At 41.8% G+C, this 23,327-nt stretch overlaps 1 protein-coding gene across 5 annotated transcripts in view; it reads left to right on the top strand.

The window, feature by feature from the left end:
- Positions 1 to 23,327, top strand: part of ELMO1 (engulfment and cell motility 1) — a 504,832-nt gene that overhangs the window by 187,121 nt on the left and 294,384 nt on the right. For 4 of the 5 annotated variants that reach the window (XM_012777572.2, XM_012777576.3, XM_012777575.3 and 1 more), the window contains exons 8-13: positions 3,515 to 3,614; positions 10,809 to 10,960; positions 13,125 to 13,203; positions 17,405 to 17,449; positions 18,481 to 18,531; positions 21,692 to 21,814. In XM_012777572.2, coding sequence (XP_012633026.1) covers positions 3,515 to 3,614; positions 10,809 to 10,960; positions 13,125 to 13,203; positions 17,405 to 17,449; positions 18,481 to 18,531; positions 21,692 to 21,814 — 550 coding nt within the window. The remainder of the gene's footprint in view (positions 1 to 3,514; positions 3,615 to 10,808; positions 10,961 to 13,124; positions 13,204 to 17,404; positions 17,450 to 18,480; positions 18,532 to 21,691; positions 21,815 to 23,327) is intronic. The other variant, XM_076006306.1, reaches the window with a different exon arrangement.

The raw sequence follows: 23,327 nt of genomic DNA on the forward strand, positions 1-23,327 counted from the left end.
TGTCAGGATTCAGTAAGATCTCTTATAACCGCCTCACTTGAGAGAGGTGATTCAGTCTCTTGATCTGGAATGCAGTAAAATTTTAGCATGGCCATCCTTTCCTTGCACCCGAGGATTCGAAGTTGAATTTTGAAAGAGTTCTCCCTCGGGGAAACCTACTATGTCACCCAGCAACCAGTCATAATGAATTACATATGTTATACACATTCATAATTATGTATACATACATGTACATATATAAATACATGTAGTGTATTTGACATATGTTTGTGCATTTTATGCAAAATATTATTGCATAATATAATGTATAATAGATATTATACTAATATAATTAATTATTTCTATCATGTTATTAGATAGTCTTAGAGAACTATGCTTCCTCTGAGCACCTTGGTTAGTGTCTGCTGTGAAGGTTTTCTCTCCCTTCCCGATCATTTGCACTAATGGATAACTGAGTAGCACAGATAGCTCCATCTGCAGTCTCAGAAATGGTGTTCTACCTCCTTAACAGCTACAGAGATTGAAATCCTGGCCCCCCCCAAACTAGGTTGGAGATTTGAAAACCTGATGATACTCTTTCTCTTTCTCTCCATATTTTTCTCCAAGCTCTTTGCAGCCTGGAGGAGTCTGTAGACACAGTTCTGGAATATTTTAGAGGAGGTTGACTGTGTCCAGAAGTTCTTAAGGCCATGTGGTTTAGGGTTCCGTTGAGCAGGTAGCTAGGGAGCAGAGTCATTTTGCCTTCATTTATTAGAGAGCATAAATATAATGTATCTATTGCTTTTAAAGCAGCTAACGAAGACTAGTGCCATCTGCATTCCCAGTCTCTGGTAGCTGACTGGGACTGTAAGAAGGGTTTGGAGCCCGCAGCGTGCATTCCTCTGCCTTTCCACTACTTGTTCTGCTGCTGGCGTCACTGCGGCTGGTTTTTTGCACTGTCTAGGGACCGTCAGTGCCACCCTCCCATGGGGTGCACGTGAGAATCTTTTAGCATTTGAGGTCTTTTAGCATGCCAGGCATAAGCAAATGCCAACTATTAGTTATCATTTGGTTGTTTTTCCTCTTTTTAAGTAAATAAAATAAATACCCTAATATTGCTTACTACCAATGCTATACATTACTAAATAATAACATTTTCGCAATAATACTAATGCCTACCCAGTCTATTAATAAATCTTACTAATTGCTTTTATTACCTGGTTTTTATTTCCTAGGGCATTTTTTTCTTTCCTTCTTTCTCTCTTTCTCTCTCTTTTATTTTTATTTTTGCAATCAGAAATTTGGATTTTTTTCTGACTCATTGTCTGTAGAAAGAGTCATTCTGAACTTTTTATTTAACCTTTCTCGCTGCCCTTTTTAACTCAGTTTTGCTGGTCTTTCTACTTTTTTGTTCTTTCCTTCAAATAAGTTTGCAGTTTCTGGTTTGGAATTTTTTTCTGAGGCATGATCCTTGGATGCCACCTAGGGGGCACCTGTAAGATTGGGATTGCCTGTGTGTGGCTCTGAAAAGCCAGAGGTGTTAGCTGGTTTCTATCTGGCCTGAATGGTTTGGCTTTCCTTGCATTTTTTTTTTTTCTTTCTGCTTCTGAGCACCGAGAATGCTTGACACAATGAAGCCAAACATTTGAAAATCATGGGCTTCATTCGTCTTTTAAAAATACCGCTTTTGCATAGTGATGATAGCTAACACTCACAGGCTGCTTACTATACGCTGCACAGTGGTCAGAGGTTTTAAGTATGTTACCTCGTTTCATTTCCCCAAGAATCTGAGTTAGGCATCAGTACCACTGCCATCATTGCTGCCATCCCTGTTTTTAATAAACAAGGAAACTGGAGCATAGAATGGTAAGGTCCACTTAGAACCGGAAAAGGAACTTCTGCTCTTTGACTCCAGAAACTACCAACTTGGCTGTTTCTGTCTAGTTCGTCAAATTCTCTCTGGTCCCAGAAGCTTTCAGTCATTGTCCTTCCCTGCTTCCCCTTTTATAGGTTCTTTTCACTCTCACGACTTCTGAACTGATGCCGAATTTAAAAGGTCGCTTTTGAGGTTAGACTGAGTCAAACAGTAGGAAGAAGGGAAATTAAGAAGCTGTTTCAAAAGAAATGAGGATCTGTTTTCTATTCTATTATTTGAAAATAGATGGGAAGATTCAATGTAAATATGTTAGGAGAGTTGGTAGGGTAGCAATAATGGCATGAACCTTCAGATTAAAACTCTGGATAACCAACTTTATTTTTAAAAAACTGAGCATAGGAATCAGTGCTATTGCATAATTCAGTGTGGAAATCCTGATTGGCATAATATAATGTCATTTAAGAGAGACGATTTATCTTGAGGATTTTAAGTTAATATTTATGCTGATGACAGTTTATGATAAAGGTGAGTATCTGCAAAAGATTCTGAGTGTCTAAGTGTCTGTTTTGTTTTGAAAGCAGCAGATACTGGGATATTGTCTGATAAGGGTCCCAGGTGGCACCGTTTTAGATGGACAGTGCTTTTATCTGAGGTCCCTACTCTCTGTTAGGGTTTCTAAACCACACATTAGACCCTCCCTACTGCCTTCTGAATACCAGTAAGTATTATGGTCAGCAAACCTGTTACATGGAGTCATTATCTCCATAGATATTCCATAAAACCTATTAACTAAAAATAAAATGCTGACCAGAGTAACATCCAAATGAACGTGTTTACTTATATATATATTTGTGTCTGCGTATACTCTAAATACATAGAGGTATATATAGACCATTTGAATCTTTTCCAAAGTGCTAATTCTCTTAATAGATTTATTTTTAATCTTCCCTATTGATACCTGTGGATGATAAAAGAAGTTCATTGCCCTCTCTGAGCCACCCTAACTTTGATTCACAAGAGGCTTTGCTTTAACCAGGCGTCCTCAAACTATGGCCCTCGGGCCACATGGGGGCCACTGAGGACATTTATCCGGCCCTCTTGGTGTTTTTGCAGCCGCTGCCTGTCTTGCTTAGCAGCCGACTCCTCCCCGGCCCACAGTGCGCATGTGTGGAATGTGCGCTGCACTCTCCAACGGCCCTCCAACCGTCTGAGGGACAGTGAACTGGCCCCCCCTGTTTAAAAAGTTTGAGGACCCCTGCTTTATGCTATTGTTTCCTGGGTGCTTATATGCCACACACTTTATTAAGTGCTCGAGAGCAGCCCTGTGGTTAAATAGCTATCACTACCCACTTTTTCAGCTGAGGAAACAAAGTCTCGGAGAGGGTGAGTGAGTTGCCCAGTGTGACACAGCCGGCCACAGTGAGAGTCCATGTGAGCCCAAGTCTGCTTGGCTCCAAAGCCCCAGCTGACCCTGGCGATGCTGCCTGCCCCTTCCTGTCACTCATGTTAGCCAGGAAGTCGTACGTGGCCCGGCAGCTCATCCCGAGCATCTTTTCAAATCCTGCCTGTGTTCACTTTTCCAGAGCTTTCTTGCTTCTGTGTCTTATCTCATGCTCAGCTTCGGGGCTCCTGACTCTTGTGTCTCCTTCTGTTTTGCAGCTTTGGAGACATGCTGTCCTTCACCCTGACGGCCTTCGTTGAGCTGATGGACCATGGCATAGTGTCCTGGGATACCTTTTCTGTGGCGTTCATTAAGAAGGTAATACGGATCGCGCTTCCCTAGCCTTCACTGACTTCCTTCTTTCATGGATCGTTTTCTCTGCTTTGAAGATATTTTATAATTGTTCCCTTTGTTTCTTTTATGTTAAGAGGTGGGTGTGGTTTTTGATAGTATTATGTATGTGGGCATCAGGATGCCCAAATTCTATGTGAAAATGACATTTCGTCCCCACAGGGGACTACATATGAGAATCCATAGCTCTGGGAAATCAGTGTGTCACATGGTTAATAACTGCACTAATGTCTGCTGATTCCCTGTGCATGACTCTGTTGGGCTCTAGACTTGGGTGGAGCTCTCACTGCCCTTCTTGAACCTTCCATCCTCAACCTGGTGTTTGGGGAAAGGGAGAGAAGCAAGGTGTAGCACCTGCCTACACGCAGAGGTTGCAGCAGGGGCACACGAGAAGGAGGCGTGCCTGGGGTCCAGGCGTCTTAGGCAGTCATGGTGTGATCGCTTTCTCAGGCATCAGCCACTTCTACTGCTTCCTCCTTTGGGAGGAAGAACCTAATAAAGGTGGACCTGATGTGGTAGAGAGAACAGAAGAGCCCCCACCATTCCCTGCAATTGAGGTGAAATAAAGACAGGTCTAGAAACTTCTAATTTCGTTTCCATTCTTCTTACCGAAAATAAATAGTCCTGATCCTGAGACTCTTAAATGTAGTATTGAGTCATAGATGATTCTTATTTATTAATGTATCAATTTATTTTTTTCCTATCTTTGTATTTGTGAAATGGTTTATAAATGTACTGGCATCTCTTCCCCCCCCCCACTAGTGTATTAGGAATAAAGAGATATTTGGAATTCATAAATGTATTTTATAAGTATAGATTACTGGGAAGGGTTATCTGAAATAGAGAATTTCAGTGAATCTGTGCAAGCTGGAAAATCAAAGCAAAATCCAGTAATATTCACTTGAAGTTTTTAAACCTTTTCATTTGGTAATAATGGCTGACAAGGAAACGTTGCAAAAATAGTACAAAATTTCCTATATACCCTTCATCCAGCTTCTCCTAATGTTAATGTTTTGCATGATGATAGTACAATTATCAAAACTAAGTAAATTAGCATTGGTGCAATACCTTCATTTGATTGCACTTATTTTTCTACTAATGTCTTTCTCTGGTTACGGATGTAATCTAGGATCCCACATTGAATTTGGTTGTCATATCTCTTTAGCACCCTCCAACCTGTGACAGTCCCTCAGTTTTTCCTTGTCATTCATGACTTTGACACTTTTGAGAGGTAATGGTAAGTTGTTTGGTAGAATGTTCCTCAATTTGGATTTGGATTATATTTGCCTCATGGTTAAATTAAGGAAGGTTATGCAGTTTTGGCAAGAGCACTGCAGAAGTAATGGTGCTTCCTTCTCAGGGCATCTGGTCTGCGGTCCTTGACGTCGATCTGTCTTCTTAATGGTGATGTTACCCTCGGTTAGTTGGTTGAGGTGGTATCTGTCGGGTGTCCCCACTACAAAGTTCCTGCTTTTCTTTTTGAATTAATTAGTATCTTGGGGGAGATGCTGCCTTGAATTTCAGGGCATAGGATCACCCAAGTCTGTTGAATGAGGGGTTGAAATCAGAGGCCCCACAGGTTGAACGCCTGCACTATGTTGCATGTTTATTTAAGATAAGAGCTGATTGGAAACTGAGAGCCTTCTTGACACAGCCCTGAATCCTTTTTCCTCATGTAAGTCCATAAAGCCAAAGCGGACAAGTAAAAGGAACCGTGTAAAAAACACATACAAAAAGGAGGAAGCCTCTTTTTCCCCATTTTTGCTAGTGATATGAACTGCTAAACTGAAAAGAAACTATTATAGATGAAAAAGAAAAAAAAAATTCTGATGCATTATAAACTACCTTCCTTTGGTGGTGGCAGGGAGTGTAAATTTTAGATTTTGAGAGTAGAAAACGAATTACTGTATTCTGTCTCCCTAAGATAAGTTCGAGAGATACACGTCCAAATCCAAAGATACTGGGGTTTGTGGATTTTTTATACTGAACAAAAATCTTAACTCTTTCTGAATTGATAGCAGGCCTTCTTTCCCGCATCCAAATTGCCCTGCTTGTCTGTTCTTACAGCCTCTTTTGCTGTATGAGGAATGTGACAACGATGTTGTACTGAATGTGAATTCCTTGAAATTATGTTGTCCTTTCACTGACATTAGCTCTTTTGATTCCCCACAGCCATCCTTCCCAGAGCAGAACAGACAGTCTTGTTATTTCTGGTCAGGAGGCGGGGATGCAGTGGCTGGCAGAGGTTGAGTGAGGTCATGGAGTGAGTGGGGTGTCCTTGGCCTCATGGTTCAGGGCTCTTTTCCCAACGATCATGCACCTGTGATTTCCAAGTGCAAAGAGTGGTGCTGGGAGCCTGGTTTAGCCAGCATTGCCCCTTGCGCTTCCCTCCCTGACCTTACAGGTAGAGTTAAGTGATTTCTTCTGCTCTCTGTTCCCCTGGGATCTCCTGTCTGCCCCTGTTTCAGCACTTAACCACAATGCTGCAAATTTTTTGTGCACTTGACTGTCTCTCCCAGTAGACCGTTAGCCCAGGAGGGCAGAAACACGGCTTTCTTCATGACTTTAGCATCAGGGCCTGGCACGGAGTAAGGGCTTGATACATTTCTGTGAAATGAATGAATGAAATTTGCTTGAGAAGCATAAACAACAAAAAAAATAGAACTTGAAGAAGAGAAGGAATACAGTGGTACCGTATTTAAGTATATTTTAAGTAAAATTTCAGTTATGAGTGGAAAGGGATTACAAAGCTGTGTTTCTTTAAATGATGTTAGTAGTGGTTGGAGAGAATTGACAGTAATTTAATTCTTCAACTGCTTAAGAAAATGATTTTCATTCGCTGAAATTAAATCAAGAAATCTTATTAAATCTATAGTAACAAAAATAAGCATTGAAAAAATTAAATATTTTTAAAAGCAACACATTTAATTTATTCTATGCACTCATTCCCAATTATTATATTTTCATTGCATTGCTACTTAGAGATCCTTTCTATGAATTTAAAAAATAGTCATCAAAAATTTACTTAATTTTTTGTATGGCTAACTTTTTTATTCATTAGCTGGACCAAATTCAGCAGTTTGACAACCCAGGAATTGTATACAGGCAACTGTCTTTTAAATGGAGCTTTATCTCGACAAAAATCAACTAGGAAATGGGCTGACAAAAGATGCCTATCTCTGTGGTCTAGAGTTGGCTTCCTATTAATGCCAAATTCATACCACTTTGGAGAAATATTTTTTCCCTGCCAGCCTCTATCTTCTCTATTACTTTATCTGTTTTGTTATGTGTGGATCTAGATTCTAGTTTACAAATTTTGGCTGCAGCAAATACCACCATTTCATAAACACTCTGAAACTTGGAATCCCTTGATGCCAATATATAATGTCATTGCTTTTTAAAGACTTGGCTACTAGGAAAACATAGAGAAGAAAGAAAGGAAAAAAAATTAGAACTTTCTGTGTTACGAGTTGGTTTTCCCCTAGCCAAGTATAACATTAGTGCCTTCTCTTGCTTCTCTGGGAAGGAAAGTTTCTTATAAACGCTCTTGAAAGCTCAGCTGTGCAGGAGAACCTGGCTTACCCCGCAAATGTTTTCGGTGTCTGGACAAACATCCTGCCACTTTGGTTTAGAGACCCAGGAATTTTTTGCCTCTTAAAAACTTCAGAGATTTATGGGCCCTTATTCAGATAATTTACAATATGGGAGTGGAGCTTCATGCTTTCTATAGGTTTGGATAACATAGGTGAATTTTAAGATCTCATTCTTAGTGATTCTAAGTGTTTATTGGGTCATTGATTCACGCAATGCAATGCCTTACTCTTCTTAAAAGTTACCTATATATTCCTCTGTTTTATTTAGGTAACATTTTTAAATGAATGAGCAGCATAAGGAGATTTTATATATGTGTGTGTGTGTGTGTGTGTGTGTGTGTGTATAATTGTTGCTAACTCCTCTGACCTCTTCCTCCTTCCTCCCTATGATACAGGCTGGCTTAAGCTGGCTCACCTGTGTCAGCCAGAAGTAGAGTAACAGAGCCAGGGGAAATTGAAAGGCTAAGGAAATCATTACTAATCTTTTGAGGGATAAAGGAAATTAAAATTTAACCAGGCAACCTCTAGTCTTCTATAGCTATATTAAGATCTGTAGTTTTCAAACTGGATGTAGAGAATAACATTTGTTCATTCACTAATTTTTACATTCACTAATGAGGAGTTTGTCTAGAGTTCTTTTGAGGAAGATAATTATTACATTCACTTGGATTAATCCCAATGCCGTGGTTATTAAAACTCATTAAGTGAAAGTATTAGATCATTTAAATGTCTACTTAAAACCACTGACAAAAGAAAGGAGTTGGTTTGAAAAACACAACTATTTGATAGTATCTACTGCAGAATTATACACAGGATAAAGGACCCACTCTCAGTCCGGCAGGTACTTAGCTAGGTGTGTCACACAAAATGCTCATTATGCAACATGCTTTAGGATTGCGGAAATAATCGAATCTACATATCAAGTAAAAGGGGAATTAATAGAAAAATAAATTTTAGAGAATACCTTCATCAATATAAGGGATTCGTTTCATGGGAGAGAAATATATAGAAATGACAAGTGGAAATGGACCATGTATGTGGATATAAATATGCCTGAATGAAACCAAAGACCACATATTATTTTACCACCCCTGAGCAAACCCATTGGGCCCAGGGCAGAGTTAATGATCTATAGCGAACTTTAAGACCATTATAAGAAGGTATACTTCATATTAGAAAACATTGAGAGTTCTGATTGAATATTTTGAGAAAGAAAATATTGTCAAAATGATATTTATGGAAGTAGTGGGTAAATTCTCACTCAATGGGAAGCTTGAATATAGAAGGAACTGAAGAAGATGGTGTTTTATTAGTTTACTTTCATCACTAAGAGTAATTCAGCAGCAAGTTGGACCAGTGGGCTAGTGTTGGCTGTATGCACTGCTTCTCAAAAGGGAGAGACCACTCAAACGTATTCACAGGGGTAGAAGATTTGGAGCAGGGAATATTAATCACTAATGATTGTGGATACGTGGAAAAGGGTTATAATCAGGAAGGAAGGAGTAAGGAAGATAATGAGATTGATTTTTCACCTAATTTAAATTTAGGCTTTGTTGGAATATCCAAATGGAGGTGTCCTTTTGGGTGCCAAGAGTAAGCACTTAATACACTTCACAGCAAAAGGCTTTCCGTCTGTCTCTGCTACACTATAAGGTTCTTGAAGTTAAAAACCTTGTGGGTGTTGCTCATCTTTGTCTTTCCAGATCCAGGGGACAGAGCAAGCCTGTTTTATTGCACAGGAGCAGTACATATTATTATACTTGAATGGATCAATTAATTAATGAGTAAATACTGACTGAATGAAAAGAGGGGATGGAGATGGGGGGTGGAGGGAGACTGACAACATCAGCAGCAGGTTCTCAGAGGGAAGACTGCATGGGTGGAGTCATAAGGCACACTCAGATTTAATAAATGAAGACAAGCAGGGGAGCCTGGGACGAGGAGGAAGTTAATGGAGAGAAAACCGAAAGTGTTGTCAATGAACTTCTTTATGAGTTCTTTCGTTTCCTATCAGTGCCAGGAATTATGCTGAGACCACAAAAGATGGTGGGTGGTGGTGGTGGGCGGGGGGAAATCAGGGAATTTATACTCTGTGTGGAAGCAGCCTCAGTATTACACCGTGAACACAGCGTGAGGGTAATGGGATTTTTGTCAGAGAAGGATGGCCCTAAAGGAAGAAACGTGGCCTTGCATTATGGATTTGGAGGATTGGGCAGACGGCGAGGATTAGGGCAAGGGCTTGCCAGAGACAGTAAACACGGCAAGTTTATTAGCCATGAGAGGAGCTAAAGCAGTTTTTTTGGGAATCCTAAAAATTCCCATACGTTTCCTCCAGATTGTATTATAAAATAATAGCTTTTCAGAATGTAAAACACAATGTCACTATACTTCCCATTATTTATTTCCCACCACCTGAGATCCAGATGTGTCTGGCTGGGCAGGCAGGGTGTTGGTACTGTACCTCCCACCCCTGCATTCCTTCCAGGGTCAGGGGACTAGAGACCACTGGGATGGCAACTGGACATTGCCAGTTTGCACTTTATCGTGTACAAGGATGGAGAGAGGACCCCGTCAAGGAGAGGGATCGATCGATGGCACAGCGGAAAGGGAGAAATTGGTGTTGACAGAAGGCAGCGAGTGTTTACTTGTCATGGAACCAAGTTACTTAGCTTTTACAGAAGCAGGCATTATGTTGATATAATAATGGCCTTTTATTGTGAGTTGTCAACAGACAGTAATAACTTTTAATGAGGCCTCTAAAATAAAACCTTTATGGTACCCATGTGTTTGCTTTGCTGTGATCCATTATTCTAACCCCCACGTTATTTCCCTCTTACAGTGCGATTTATTATGTTTGGGGCTTTAGCGATTAATTCCTTAGGGAATATATTTTAGAGCTTAACCTCGTATTTTAACTTTTAGCACTGCTAACTTAAATGATTTCCTCTTTGCTAAATTTGGGAGAGATGAAAAGAATTTATTTTAACCGTAAGAAGCTAGAAGAAGGGGGTAAAGGGTTTTCTGTTTAGGAATAGCAAGGAGAGTGGCCAGGGACTGAAAAGTTGCCAGTTGAATTGTGTTGACAAGTGTGATTTGTGGGAGTCCCTTAAGAACACAAAAGGGACAAAATAAGCACATAAAAGTCATGACTGTGTGGATGAAGAAGTAGGCTGGGGATGGAAGAAGAAGGGCTATTAGTATATTTTGAAATTACAGTCTCAGAGAAACACAGCAATCCTTACAATATGTGTGTTGAAATCGGCTGCCCCTGATAGCTGAACCTGAGAAGAATAATCCTGGGAAAACCAGAAAGAATAATTCTTTGCAGTTGTCTTTAAAAAATATATTTATCATTGAATTATAGAAATAAGATAAGTCACGCTTTGTAATGATGTCATGAACAGTCATTGACTTGCTGAGGGGTTCTTGCTGTTTTGCTGTGATTCCAGGTAACCCTCAGTGTCTGGTGTTTCTTAAATGAGATCCCAATTTACTTTATTTATTCACCTTTTCCACTGCTCTGCTCTGCTTACCCTGAGCAGTCAATCGTATACGCTTGCATTTTCAGATAGCAAGTTTTGTGAATAAGTCGGCCATGGACATCTCCATCCTGCAGCGGTCCTTGGCCATTTTGGAGTCCATGGTGCTCAATAGCCATGACCTCTACCAGAAGGTGGCACAGGAGATCACCATCGGCCAGCTCATTCCACATCTTCAAGGGTAAGCACGCCCCGCTGTTCCGGGGAGGGGACAGGCTTCAGGAGCACAGCCACATAGCACCCTGGGAAAGGTTTCGTGTCTGTCGTTCAATTAAACATCCAGAAAAAGAATCTCAATTTGGCATAGAACCAAACCATGTGTCACACTGGGAGGGCTCAGTGACTTCCCCCAGGCCCACCGTGAGGTGAGGGCCATGTCTGTCCGGGTGCCTGGCCCTTGTTAGGCTCTCAGTTTTGATGAATGTTGGTAGGTATTGGTAGAGTTTTACTTTTAATAAAACAGGACAATGTATCCTCTTAGATTTTCAACAGAGTCTTTCCTTAATCATGTAAGATGATGTTTCCTGTGTGATATAATGAGTGTTTTCATAGTTAGTTAGAAATTTTATGTTAGGCATTTTCTACTAGGAATTTTTAAAGGCAGGCTTCTCCCTTAGCTAGGCTCAAGGTGACTGTAATGACCTTCCTCTTTTGTGTTTCATAATATGTACATTTTTTCCTAGTGGCCTGAACTGTGGGTGGAGGTTAGACAGCTGCCGCTGCAGCCTGTAGTCGGAGCTGTTTGCCCTTCTTTCCTCCTTTAGGCGACTCCTAAGGTTGTCTCTGATGATACCAGCCTGAGACGGACCCCTTTGCACAGTGGTACTTTAAAGTATTTGGGGTTGCAGGTGGCAAAACATATTGCAAGCTGGCTTACACAGGAAAGGGAGTCATTGGGAGGACACTGGGGTGCCATGTAGAGTCCAGAAATGACCAAAGTAGCTAAGCCTTGGGGAGGAGAGAACTATGGCTTCCTCGGCGTCCTCAGGGACAGGCCTTTCCTCCAGCGTACTGGCTGGCGCTGGTGGGGCCCAACTGACTCCCAACAGCTCCCTCCCTTGCTCTTTCAGGTCTCATCTGCAGCTTCTCAGGAGGAACCTCTGAGGGACTCACTTGGGTTGGTGGCACAGGGTGGGAGTGTGCGGGGATATGCAGTAGTTCTCTGAAATGTTTCTTGTGCTTGTAACATAAACTGCCGAAGTTACATTAGATGTTTGGAGGCAGGGAAGTAACCAGAATTTAAAATTTAAGCCACAGAAGCTGTGGATTGTGGCTTAAAAATTACCATATTCTTAAAAAATGATGATTTCTGTGTGTAACCTCTGTAGAAATAAGACTAGTTTCACATCTTCCGGAATGTGAAATGAATTAACTTTGTATTATATATCTTTTCTCTGAATCTTGAGGGCACTCTTGTTCATTCACAAAGCACTTCACCAAAGTGAGGAGTTTATTATTCCTCAAGCCCTGTGCGAAGGATTTTATATGCATAGTCTTATTTTATCTTCACAGCAATCCCATGAAGTAGGTGTGTCCTTGCCCATGTTGCGATGAGGAAATTGTGTTTTGGGGATGCCCATGAACTTGCCCAAGGCCACACGGCCAGCTTGTGGTGAACTGGGTTTTGAATCCCATCCTGCCAAAGGCTTTGTTCTGCACTCCACGTCTCCCTAACCGGCTGATAAATTATCCCCAAATGTAGCTTGTAAGCCACTCGTTGTTTACGCCTTGGATCCTTCCTTTTTACTGTTTACCATGTGGCTTACCTTAGATCATTGCTTCATTTAGAATTTCTGATTTCTTTCCAGTGAAAAGCAAATTTAGAAACATAAATACCTATTCTTTTTGTTATTAAAAAGTTTCTATTTGGAAATACATTTTTAGAATATGTAATATCATAGCCATGGAGACAAAGCAATTTCCTTTAAATCAGCCCAGGAATGTGGAGACATCTAAAACTACTCCCTGATATACTTTATGCATCAAACAGAAAATTACACCAACCCACCCACACACACCACTGCTGCTGCTACTACTACTATTGCTACTACTACTACCTCTCCTGGGTTCATGCTTTTGATCCTAAAAGAGGAGAAGGCTGCCTGGATTTCTAGGTGATCTCCACTGAGTAGTGTACTGTGCAGCTAGTAACAGTAATTGCAAACCTGCTGTGTTTCCTGCTTTGTGGTGGCTGAAATGCATTCTCAGAGCTGAATGCCTTTTCTAGGCCCTGTCTTTCTCTCTCACCTCCTTTTGGCTGGGGGTGAGTGTGATTGTGAACCTCATAGAGCTCTGACTCAGGGGGAGTCTCTTCTGACTTTCTGTATTGTCCTGTGTCCTTACAGGTCAGATCAAGAAATCCAAACCTATACCATTGCAGTAATTAATGCACTTTTCCTGAAAGCGCCTGATGAGAGGAGGCAGGTAAGTTGCATTTCTGTTGTCTTAAGACTATGTCCAGGGCTGGGAGCTTTTCGTGCAGAGAACACCCTTTCCTTCCTATCTAAGGATCTTCTTGGGCCACTCGGTTGCTCTGGCCGTAGGCCCGTGCTCCAGAGCAGCTGTGCTCTGCAGCCTGTGGCTGGCAGTCTGGGATCCTCCCCAAACCCAGGGGGAGGTGGGTGGAAATGGGTCAACCCTTGGCTGCTGCAGGAGTGTCCAGCAGTGGAAGCCCACTGTGGGGTGGAAGCCCTGTGATTTTCCCTCGTTTCATGGGATACTCACTAGGGTGAGCAAAGTGTTTCCCCATTTTCCAGATCAAGAAACTGAGACCCTAAGAGGTGTCACTCTTTCCCCAGGCTGGGGGAGATGGGAAGTGAGAGGACAGAGGGGAAATATGCAGATTGCCGCTGCTGGTTGAGATAATTGCAGTCTTGTGTCAGGGGTCTCTGTGCTCAGCGACATCAGTCCTGCGTGGATGTGGCTGGGAGGGGCAAGCAGTCCATTTCCCGTCTGTTTCCAAAAGGGGAGGAAGCCCTTAAATGTACATACATGAAACCTGTCCCTTGATAGTCTCCTTTGTCTGTAGATCCTTTGTTGTGTGTGTGTGTGTGTGTGTGTTAACTAGGGAAAGGACCATTACTAGAGGGATGTGGATAAAGTGGAATTTTGCCTTGTCTTGGAATTTAGCTCACACCTCAAACTCTGCTCATGTTTTCTCTATCAATATACCATGTGATATGCTATCCTGGTCCCAATTCACTTCCTTTAAAAACTGGGTGGAAATATGAGCTCTTTAGAAAGTGTGCTGGGAGCTCGACAGCAGTTACCAATGAATTGTTTTAGAATTTAGGAAGCAAACCTGCCACTGAAAGCTGTGTCGAGAATGTTGTTATTTTATTTTATTTGCTTATTACCAAGGCTTTTAAACCTCAGTGACTAAATGTGAGGGATTCTGGTTTGTTTTACATTTGGAATTGCTTGTTCATTCCTGGGAGCAGGGGCTATGTTTGCACAAGGAGTGGTGTCACTTTGTATTTGCTGTACATTTGATATTTTTATCTAAATACTGAGCTCATGATAACTCCCAGGCAGCCCAGGAATTTGCCTGCAGCTCTCACTGTGGACATCCCTAAGCTTGATGTGGGCATTGGAGGAGCTTGGTCCTTCTACTGGCCAGACCACGGACTTTTGGCCAAACCACACAGTAGCTGAGTGTGGAGTGTAGGATAAGGAAGGCTAAATTCTGGTCTCAACTTTTGGAAATATCCTTTCCATGAAATGAAGGCTCATGGCCACCCCAAGGGCTGTGGTTTCACTTGGATCTCTGGGTCCAGACACTAGTAAGATGCATGCACTTTACATGTTGTTTTATACCACATTATGATTCATTTGTTGGATTCGACTCTCATGATCATGAACACATAGAGAATCAGGTGTCATTCTGTACTGACTCCAGGACATTCATAACAATGGAAGATTAATGTAATACCAGTATAAGATTAGGCTGAGATTCTGTGAATCAAATCTTTTTTTGAAAGTTATTGCAACATGAGACTGGCAGGAAACCGATTTGCCATACATTGCTATAATAACCCACTACTAAGGGTAGTCTAATAATCATAAACCACTTAAGAAAACAATCCAATTTACAAGAGTATGTATAATCTAGAAGAAATTTAGAAAGTATTATATTATAATAGAATATTTGATATACAAATATCATAGCTACAAGGTGTTTATTTGCCCATGGAAAATTAACCAGGACTCTATAATAAACTGTTGAATTTAAGACTGTTGTTTGTCAAAATAAATGGAGAATTATGAGTTTTAAATTTTTAACAAAAATTTTCAGTGAGCTACAGAACTGTTAGCACTAAAAGCAATTTCAAGTTCATAATGAAGAAAAGTTTGTTTAATATTATTTTCTGAAAGTCAGTGGAGGCCCGTAAAGCAGGTGAAGCTAATTGTTGACATCACTTGGGTTGGTATGGATTATATTTACAGCTAAGTGTATAACACCTTAGTCTGGATTTCATATTTTAAGTAAATTAAAGTCTCAGTTGGTGTAAATTTGACATTGGCATTTTTATCATCGTATATTCTGAAAAATAAAAAGTTATGAATTTTTTGGCAAATAGTAAAATTTCCTAAAGTCTGCCATTAATGATAACATCATTGAGTCTGCCATGTGTTTTATAGTTCATTATTTCATTTTATTCTCTTAGTAAGAGAAAGCCATGTCATTTCTACTTTGCAAATGAGGAAACTGACTCACAGTGGGTAAAGAACTTGACCAGGTCTCTGAGGTCTTTGGAATCAGAGTTAGCATCTCACCCTGTCCCTGCTTTCACCTGCAGAACGTTCCAGGGAATGCTGATTAAGGAGGCATCACCCGCAGAATTCTCTTGTATTTGCCAAGTAAACAACTCCGTGAAGCCCGAATGACACCACCAAATCCATATTCTCACTCTAATAAGATTAAAATATAATCTAAACATTTATTATTGGATTTATAGGAGGAACACCTTTTTTTTTGTTTTGTTTGTTTAAAGCCTTAGGACATTGGACACATCCCACTTCAGTCAAATACTTTTACTTATTTCAGCTTCTCTTTGTGACATGGGGCCAAACACATTCACAGGACTTTATTATCTGAGTTTATTTATTGTTCAAAATGTGTAAACTTAATTTGGAATGCTTTTGAACACCTAGAGCTTATTTCTGCCTTTACTATAGAAAAGCACCACCGCAGTGAGATGGACCTGAGTGATTTTTCTCTTCCCATCCATGAAGTAAGCCTTACTGAGAGAGCCCCGGGCCTGGAGTAGAACTCTCTCCTCTGAGGATGCCTCCCTGTTCCCTCAGAGGTGGAGGCCTTGCTTCTTCAAGGATATAGGGATATAGGGGGTTCTCTCTTTCCCTGCCTGCACAAACGCAGGGAAGGAGTGCATTAGTTTTGTAGAGGAGAGGGTTGCCGTTAGGTGGGCAAATGGATCCTTTTCTTTACAACTACCTGCTATTATCAGCTTACTGTTTCAGTGGCAAATATATTGGGGAGATCCCTTCCAAATTTCTCTACAAGTACTAATGGTTGTGATAAGCATTATTTAAAAAACTTATTAGTTAAAAGATTTGGTAGAAAAGCAGAAAATGAAGATTCAAAAGGAAGAAGTTTGAAAGCTCCCCGTAACTGAGTTCCCAAAGAACCTCGGCAATGATTCACAATGCTTGTGACTTGCACGATGCTATGTCCCACTTGGTTCTCAACAATTCTCTAACATTAGACAAAAAGAAAAAAAAATCACCCATGATGTAGACAACGACATTTCCATTTTCTTTCTGCCTGAGCTCCTGTTTCCTAGGAGGGTGGTGTAAAATATTTATTTGTTCTTTTATCAAACATTTATTATCTGCTCTGTGCCAGACATTGTGCTCTGGGCTTGGAATACAAAGAAGAATGAGACGGTCTCTGTGCCCGCCAGGCGCCCATAGCCTTATGCAAAAGATAAATATTGTAAACAGATAGTTAAAGTAATTGCTAGTAGAAGTTGGGAATATATTGTCTCTTCTAACTTACTTTAAAAATCTCATGAACTGTTAGGCTAAAATAGGCAGGGAAAAGTATTTTTTTTTTTTTCTTTTTCTTGTTTGTGTGTCTGTTGGGCAGTCATTTCATTTTATAAAAGAAAAATAAATTAAGAGAACTATAGGATCCCTTTTAATTGTTATCTGATTCAAGAAAAGAAGAAAGAAAGAAAGAAAGAGAGAGAGAAAGAAAGAAAGAAAGAAAGAAAGAAAGAAAGAAAGAAAGAAAGAAAGAAAGAAAGAAAGAAAGACAGACCAACCTGTGGGCCTTTCTATTTAGATCAGGAAGAAAGCATTGCCTTCTGCTCACATTGTGGAAGGGAAAGGTCCTTCCAGGTCACCATTGAACTCATTTCTGAATGTGTCCTTGCCTCTGCTTTGTTGTTTTCAAGAGCAAGGAAGAGGAGCCAGTATTGGATTTCCACTTTAGTGCCATGTAGCAGTTCTGAGTTGCCTTACAGTATCTGGGCACTTTTCAATGCGGTGGCTCAGCAGGGTGTGGGAATGAAGCTGCTGGCCTCTAACAGAGTCCTCTGAATTTCCATCCCTTCTTCTCTCCTGCTTGCTTTCCTTTCTGTGGTGGCGGTGACGCTGTTAGGTTGATGTAGAGAGCAATATTGACATCCTTGATTGTCCTCTGACTGTAAGTCACCCTCATGCCCTTGTGAGCACACAGTAGGCCCTGCTGTCCCGTGCCTCCCCTGTCCACCCTGCTTGTGTGCCCCTCATAGCGCCTCCCCCCTGTTCTTGGCTCTCTTTGCTTTCTGCAAGTTTACTTTAACCTGGGTAGAATTCATGGCTGTGTTTGTTCACTGTAGCTTAGTTTCTTCTCTACTCAGTAAAGAGTAGGAACACCAAAAGTTACACTCTCAACCAAAAAGCAATATTCAAGTGTCTTCCTGGATATGAGCAGTATTTTTACTTTTGAATGCACAAAGGCTGTGCTTGACCATTTAATTTTCAACAAAATTGACTACTTGTCAATATTTTGGAAGGGAATCATTTCATTTAATAAAATTACTGCCAATCCTCTATGCCAGTTGGGAGAGGCCAAAGGACAACTTGCAGAAATGAGGCCCAGCAGAGCTAAGCTGAGCGTGGACTCTAGTGCTTTGCATCTGCCCAGATAGATGCTTTTTGAGGAAACTCCACTGGGTTCACCTGCATAGCCTGCTTTCAGTTCCTGGGGTACTCACTCTTTGGTTTTGCAGAGATTAAGTTGAAATGGCTTTTAGAAAACTTACATCTTTAAAGTGATGGTTCTCTAATATTGGATCTCCTTGCTGCAGGCATGCATTGCCTAGTAAAAGCTTTCTGCTCATATGTAATCTAATGAAAGATGGTGAGTCTTTCCAATGGAGAATCATTGCTTTCGTTTGGAGTGCTTGATTTTTATTCAGCACTCACCATTTTCCAGAAGGAGGAAATTCCTTAAAAAAAAAAAAGAAGTTTTCAGGTGCCAGATTTCTTTCCTTTGCTTTTGGACATGGCTTTTATAATCTAAATGGAATATTCAAAAGACAATTTGAATACTACTGCCTGTTGGAATTCATTGTTTCTTGAGAAGTACTGCTGATACGCAGTTAGGAAGACACCCAGGATGCAGTTATTCAGCCATGTTGAAACGTATCCTTCTAACCTAAGCCTTTGTGTGGGTGTGTGTTTCTTCAACAGGAGATGGCTAATATTTTGGCTCAGAAGCAACTGCGTTCCATCATTTTAACAGTGAGTACCTGAGTGCTGGTGGGGTGGGGTTGGGGGGGGACTGGCACATTTATTTCTCTCTTCTTTGGCTTCAGTCTGTGGCTCACTCTGTGACTTGCTTATGTGGGGAAGCAGTAGGAACTATAAAGAGGTAAAAAGTGTGCTTTTGGAATTGGAATAAATAAGGCTTCCACGCAGGAAGTGCCTCATGTCTAGAGGGCGGAGTCTCCGGAACTTCCGGGAGAGAAAAGGAAGGTGAATGCGTTTTGCCAGGAGAGGATGGAAATCTCTCCCAGGCGAGCAGGTGGAAGAAATCAGGGCTTAAAGTCCATACATATGAGCTTTTACTGTCTTAATGAGAACGCTAGCTAGAAACATCAGGTACCTAGGGATGTCCTGACATTTTGAGCATCATTTTCTGGGGCTCCCTTGTAGAGGGAGGAAGGAAAGGTGCAGGTGGGTGGGAAGCATCATTCATTGCAGTGCAGAAATAACCTTAAACCTCAGTGGAAAAGAAGCCCTAAACATTTAGAATATTTAGAAATAAACCAAATAGCAAGATTCCCTGAGGCTTTACCAACTACTTGACTTACCAGCTACTTGAAAGAAGCAAGTTTGATGGACTCCCCTGCTTACAAAAAAAGAAAGAAGAAAGAAAGAAAAAGAAAGCAAGAAAGAAGGAATTTCTGTTTATGGTGATTCCAAAGAGGAGTTTAGGAAGCTTACAGTTAAACACACAGAGTTTTAAAATGTAGTTTTTATTATTATTCAGGTATAGGGAGGCTGATCAGGAGACGGCTACCATTGAAAAGAAAAGTTTGTTATTTATAGTTCCCAAAAGGAGAAAAGGAGGGGCATGTCATGCCATGGTTGGGCACTTAGGGAGCCAGAGGAAACTGGGCAGGAGCCTTTATTGTGGTTTTTGAGGGAAGGGTTGGGAGAGGCCCAGCAACCTGGCTAAGCAGCCTAGGATTGGCTAGTATGAATGATTTCAGTGGGCTCTGGGGTTTCTGGGGTGTCTCTAGTGGTCTGGTACCTGTCCCTGGCTGGTTGGCACAGGGAAATAGTGGGGAGTGGGAGCCGGGGCTCAGGACTGGTTAGTTTGCATGTGAAAGGAGTCATTTATTATCACTAGGAATTGGCTAGGGCTGGGACAGTCATTCTCTCCAGAGTCAACAAAGTCTCACATGTCAAAACATCAGAAACACGTGGTTAATACACACCTCCTCCCTCCCCCGCACTTCCAATGCAAGAAAGCCATCAAAAACTGAAAACCTTCTGAGGGCAAAGGAAATCAGTATTCTAGAACCCAAGGGCAATGGTAATGACTGCAATTTGTGATCAGGTTTGATTTAAAATTTCTTGGCTGTCAAGAATGATGAGAGACATATGAGTATAATTTTTATTGTTTGATAAAACGAGATTCCCCAGTTCTTTCGAATGGCAAACTTTTTCACCCTGGAATTGAAAATCTGAAATGGGTCCTGGTAGAGCATTCTAATAGACTCTAGGTCCAGTAACAGTTTTGTGAGAGGTGCAGAAGGAGTCATAATATGGGCATTCTTCTTATTGGCTCTCAATGAAAGTAAAAGCTGCAATATTAAAGTGTAATTTAGGGTCTTGGTATTTCTGTGGTGTGGCAGTCCAGGTTAGAATGCCCAAGGGAAGTGAGTGGCATTAATGATTGCAGCCACATTGTCTCAAAGAACAGTTGGCTTCAGTGGGACTTCTTTTATGAGATGTTGGTGGCTGAAGTTGGAGGTTGGTGCTCTCAGACAGGAACTTGAGGTTCAGTACTTTCAGGTTGCTAATAAAATAGACAGCCATGCACTTTGGACACTAAGGGTATGCTACAAGCTAACATTCTGTTCTAAAGACTGAAGACTATGGGGTTTGATTCCCCCTCTTACCATTGTTTAGCTTCTCTTCCTCCCATAATTGTGGTCCAGCAACTTCGTATTCTCTTACCCTTCCCTGCCTTCTTCCTTCTATTCCTCAGGCTTCTCCCCCACCCCTTACTTGGTTTCATGTTTCGGCACCATGTTTCAGCGTGGTGCTTAGAGCTAGGGTCTGGGGGCCAGATTGGGAGGCAATGCCAGATTGGGAGGCACCCAGGTGGCACCCTAGGGACCTAGACTACCTCCAGCCCTGGCTGTAAGGTAATTTTTTTCCATATTGGGCAGCTCTGACATTTACTGAACCATCACTTAGAAGTCAGTTTGTAGCAATCTACCCAGGAGCAACAACAGAGTGCTAAAAAAAAAAATGGTCTTTCAGATAGCAAGACATGGCCCAGTCTAGCACATTCCAAATAACTGATTTGAAGGGTTGCTTCACCACATTGACTGGTTGTTTGGTATTTAAAAGTACAACCAGCATCTCACAGAAGAGGCTGTGTGTTTGGCCCGAGTGTTGAATTGGTGGCAGCTGTCCCTTTCTGTCCAAAACCCAGCTCTGGGTGGAGGGCAAAGGCCCATGTATCCAGTCTTCCTGCATCTCTCTTTATATAATGTTTTCAGTCTGTTTCTCGGGGAAGAGTCATTTTCTTTTCCATTTATTTGTTACCAGGTGAGTCAAGTAATGCACAAGCATTTGCTCACTGCATTGTGATGGTGGAAGTCCTTGTGTAGGTCCCACAGTGAATTAACTACAGATTTGATGGGGATTTTATTTTTGTGTGTTGCTTCTAAACCTTTTCCCCATTTGGAGGTGGCCTTGCCTATCAGAGACAGCCCTAGGGTAAGATGGTGGCAAGATTGCTTACCTTTCACCAAGACATGAGCCATTGGTTCCTCCACTGCATGCAAGGAATGCTTCCGTTGTAGAAATCCACAACTGTCTTGCAGTCACCCTCATGTCAGGCACACCTTCCCTTGGTTTATATGGCTGCTGTCACCAGTCCCTTTGTAGTGCCTTCCCCCTCCCACTCCCTCCTGCCCACAGGAGATCTTTTCCTGGGTTCTGGTTCCTGGATCAGGAAGCTTACTGGGCTCTGAAATGTAAAGGGAAGCTCCAGGATCACCTGTGTCCTCACCTTTCTTCAGAAGAGTGGGTCTACCAGTCTCCATGCCCTGTGCCTCCAATTCAAGACTACTGAGGTTCTACTCCAGGGGTAACTGTTGTTGTTTGCTTTTCTTTCTTTCTTACTTTTTAAAATTTCACTCGTGAACCATCTTTCTAGCATGTCATCCGAGCCCAGCGGGCCATCAACAACGAGATGGCGCACCAGCTGTATGTCCTGCAAGTGCTCACCTTTAACCTTCTGGAAGACAGGATGATGACCAAGATGGACCCCCAGGACCAGGTGAGCACTCACCACACAGTGCTCAAAGCACACGAGGGAGAGAAAGTGTCATTAAAAGTTTTTTCTTGAGCTACCCTGAAACCAGGAGTTTTTAAAGATATTATTGCTTTATTATCATCTCAGAACTTGGGTGCATGACTTTAATATTTAGGTGAATCGAGAATCAGAAAATAAAATAAATGTGTTCTTCCCCAAACACATGCACATTCTTCCTTTATTGAATAAAAAAACAAGCTTTTCATCACATGGCCACAGACCTTGGCTTGGTCCCAACACCTTCATTGGTAATGGCTTTGCAGTCGTTCTCCATGAGGGCCACTTGGTGACTCTGTGTGGCACTGACTCTGCAGGTTGAGGAAGTAATTTCCAGTTTCCAGTGATCATTGCCAAGAGTGGGGCCCCAGGTTAAACCCAGTTTCTGGGCTGGCATTTGTGTCAGTTGGCTACCTGCTGCAGCTCTCCGCTAGGTCTCTGGTTGCTGTGCATGAAAGGTTATGTCCCCATGCGGAAGGCTCTTGGAGAACTCTTGCTGTGTGAGGGCAGAGGGAGAGCAAACAGCTGGGAGCCCTGCCGTAGCAGCACATTTTCAACCTAAACAGGGCTGCAGCTTTGGAAAGGAAAACACTGATTATTGGCACGTGAGGGCCTGATCTGTTGCAGATGTGAACTGCGTCTGTGCAGCGTGGAGCTGCCGCAGAACTTCATTCGTGGCGCGAGGCCATGCGATTAAGAGTGATGAAGAGGCATTGCGAGGCCAGCGCATGTGCCCTGTGTTTTTGGCAAGGTCGAGTGTAGTCACCCCAGAGAGATGAGCCTGTCATGTTACCACTTCCAGTGACGGAGAGCAATGCCTCTTAATAGGGAAAGATCCTGCTAGTTTGGAAACCCTTCCTTTTATTTATTATTTTTATATTGTGGCAAAATGTACACAATATTTACTGTTTTAACCATTTTTAAGCGTACAGTTCAGTGGTGGCATTAAGTACGTTCACGCTGTCGTGAAACTGTCACCATCATCCATGTCCAGAGCTCTTTTCGCCTTGCAAAACTGAAACTCTGTACCCATTAAACACTCACTCCCCTCTTGCCCCTCCCCCCAGCCCTGGTTACCACCGTTCTACTTTCTGTCTATGAAATGGAATCAAATAATATTTATCTTTTTGTGTCTGGCTTGTTTCACTCAGCATAGTATCTTCAGGGTTCACCCCTGTTGTAGCATCCATCAGGATTTCCTTCCTTTTTAAGGCTGAGTAATGTGCCATTGTATGTCTCTCCCACATGCTGTTTGTTCACTCACCCACGGATGGATGCTTGGGTTGTTTCTGCCTTTTGGCCCTTCCTTTTATTTTGATCCTATGTTTGTTTCCATGAGGTTACTTATTAGTGGACTTAGGGATCCCTTGTAAGTCGAACACTGTTCACCAACTTTGCGTGTCTCTTACTTTGTTTCCAACAGTCGGCTACCCCTGGTTTCTCTAGCTCAGCCTTCACATAGTGATGACCCTGCCGTTAT

The sequence above is a fragment of the Microcebus murinus genome, chromosome 9 (assembly GCF_040939455.1).
Source record: "Microcebus murinus isolate Inina chromosome 9, M.murinus_Inina_mat1.0, whole genome shotgun sequence".
Taxonomy (NCBI): Eukaryota; Metazoa; Chordata; class Mammalia; order Primates; family Cheirogaleidae; genus Microcebus; species Microcebus murinus.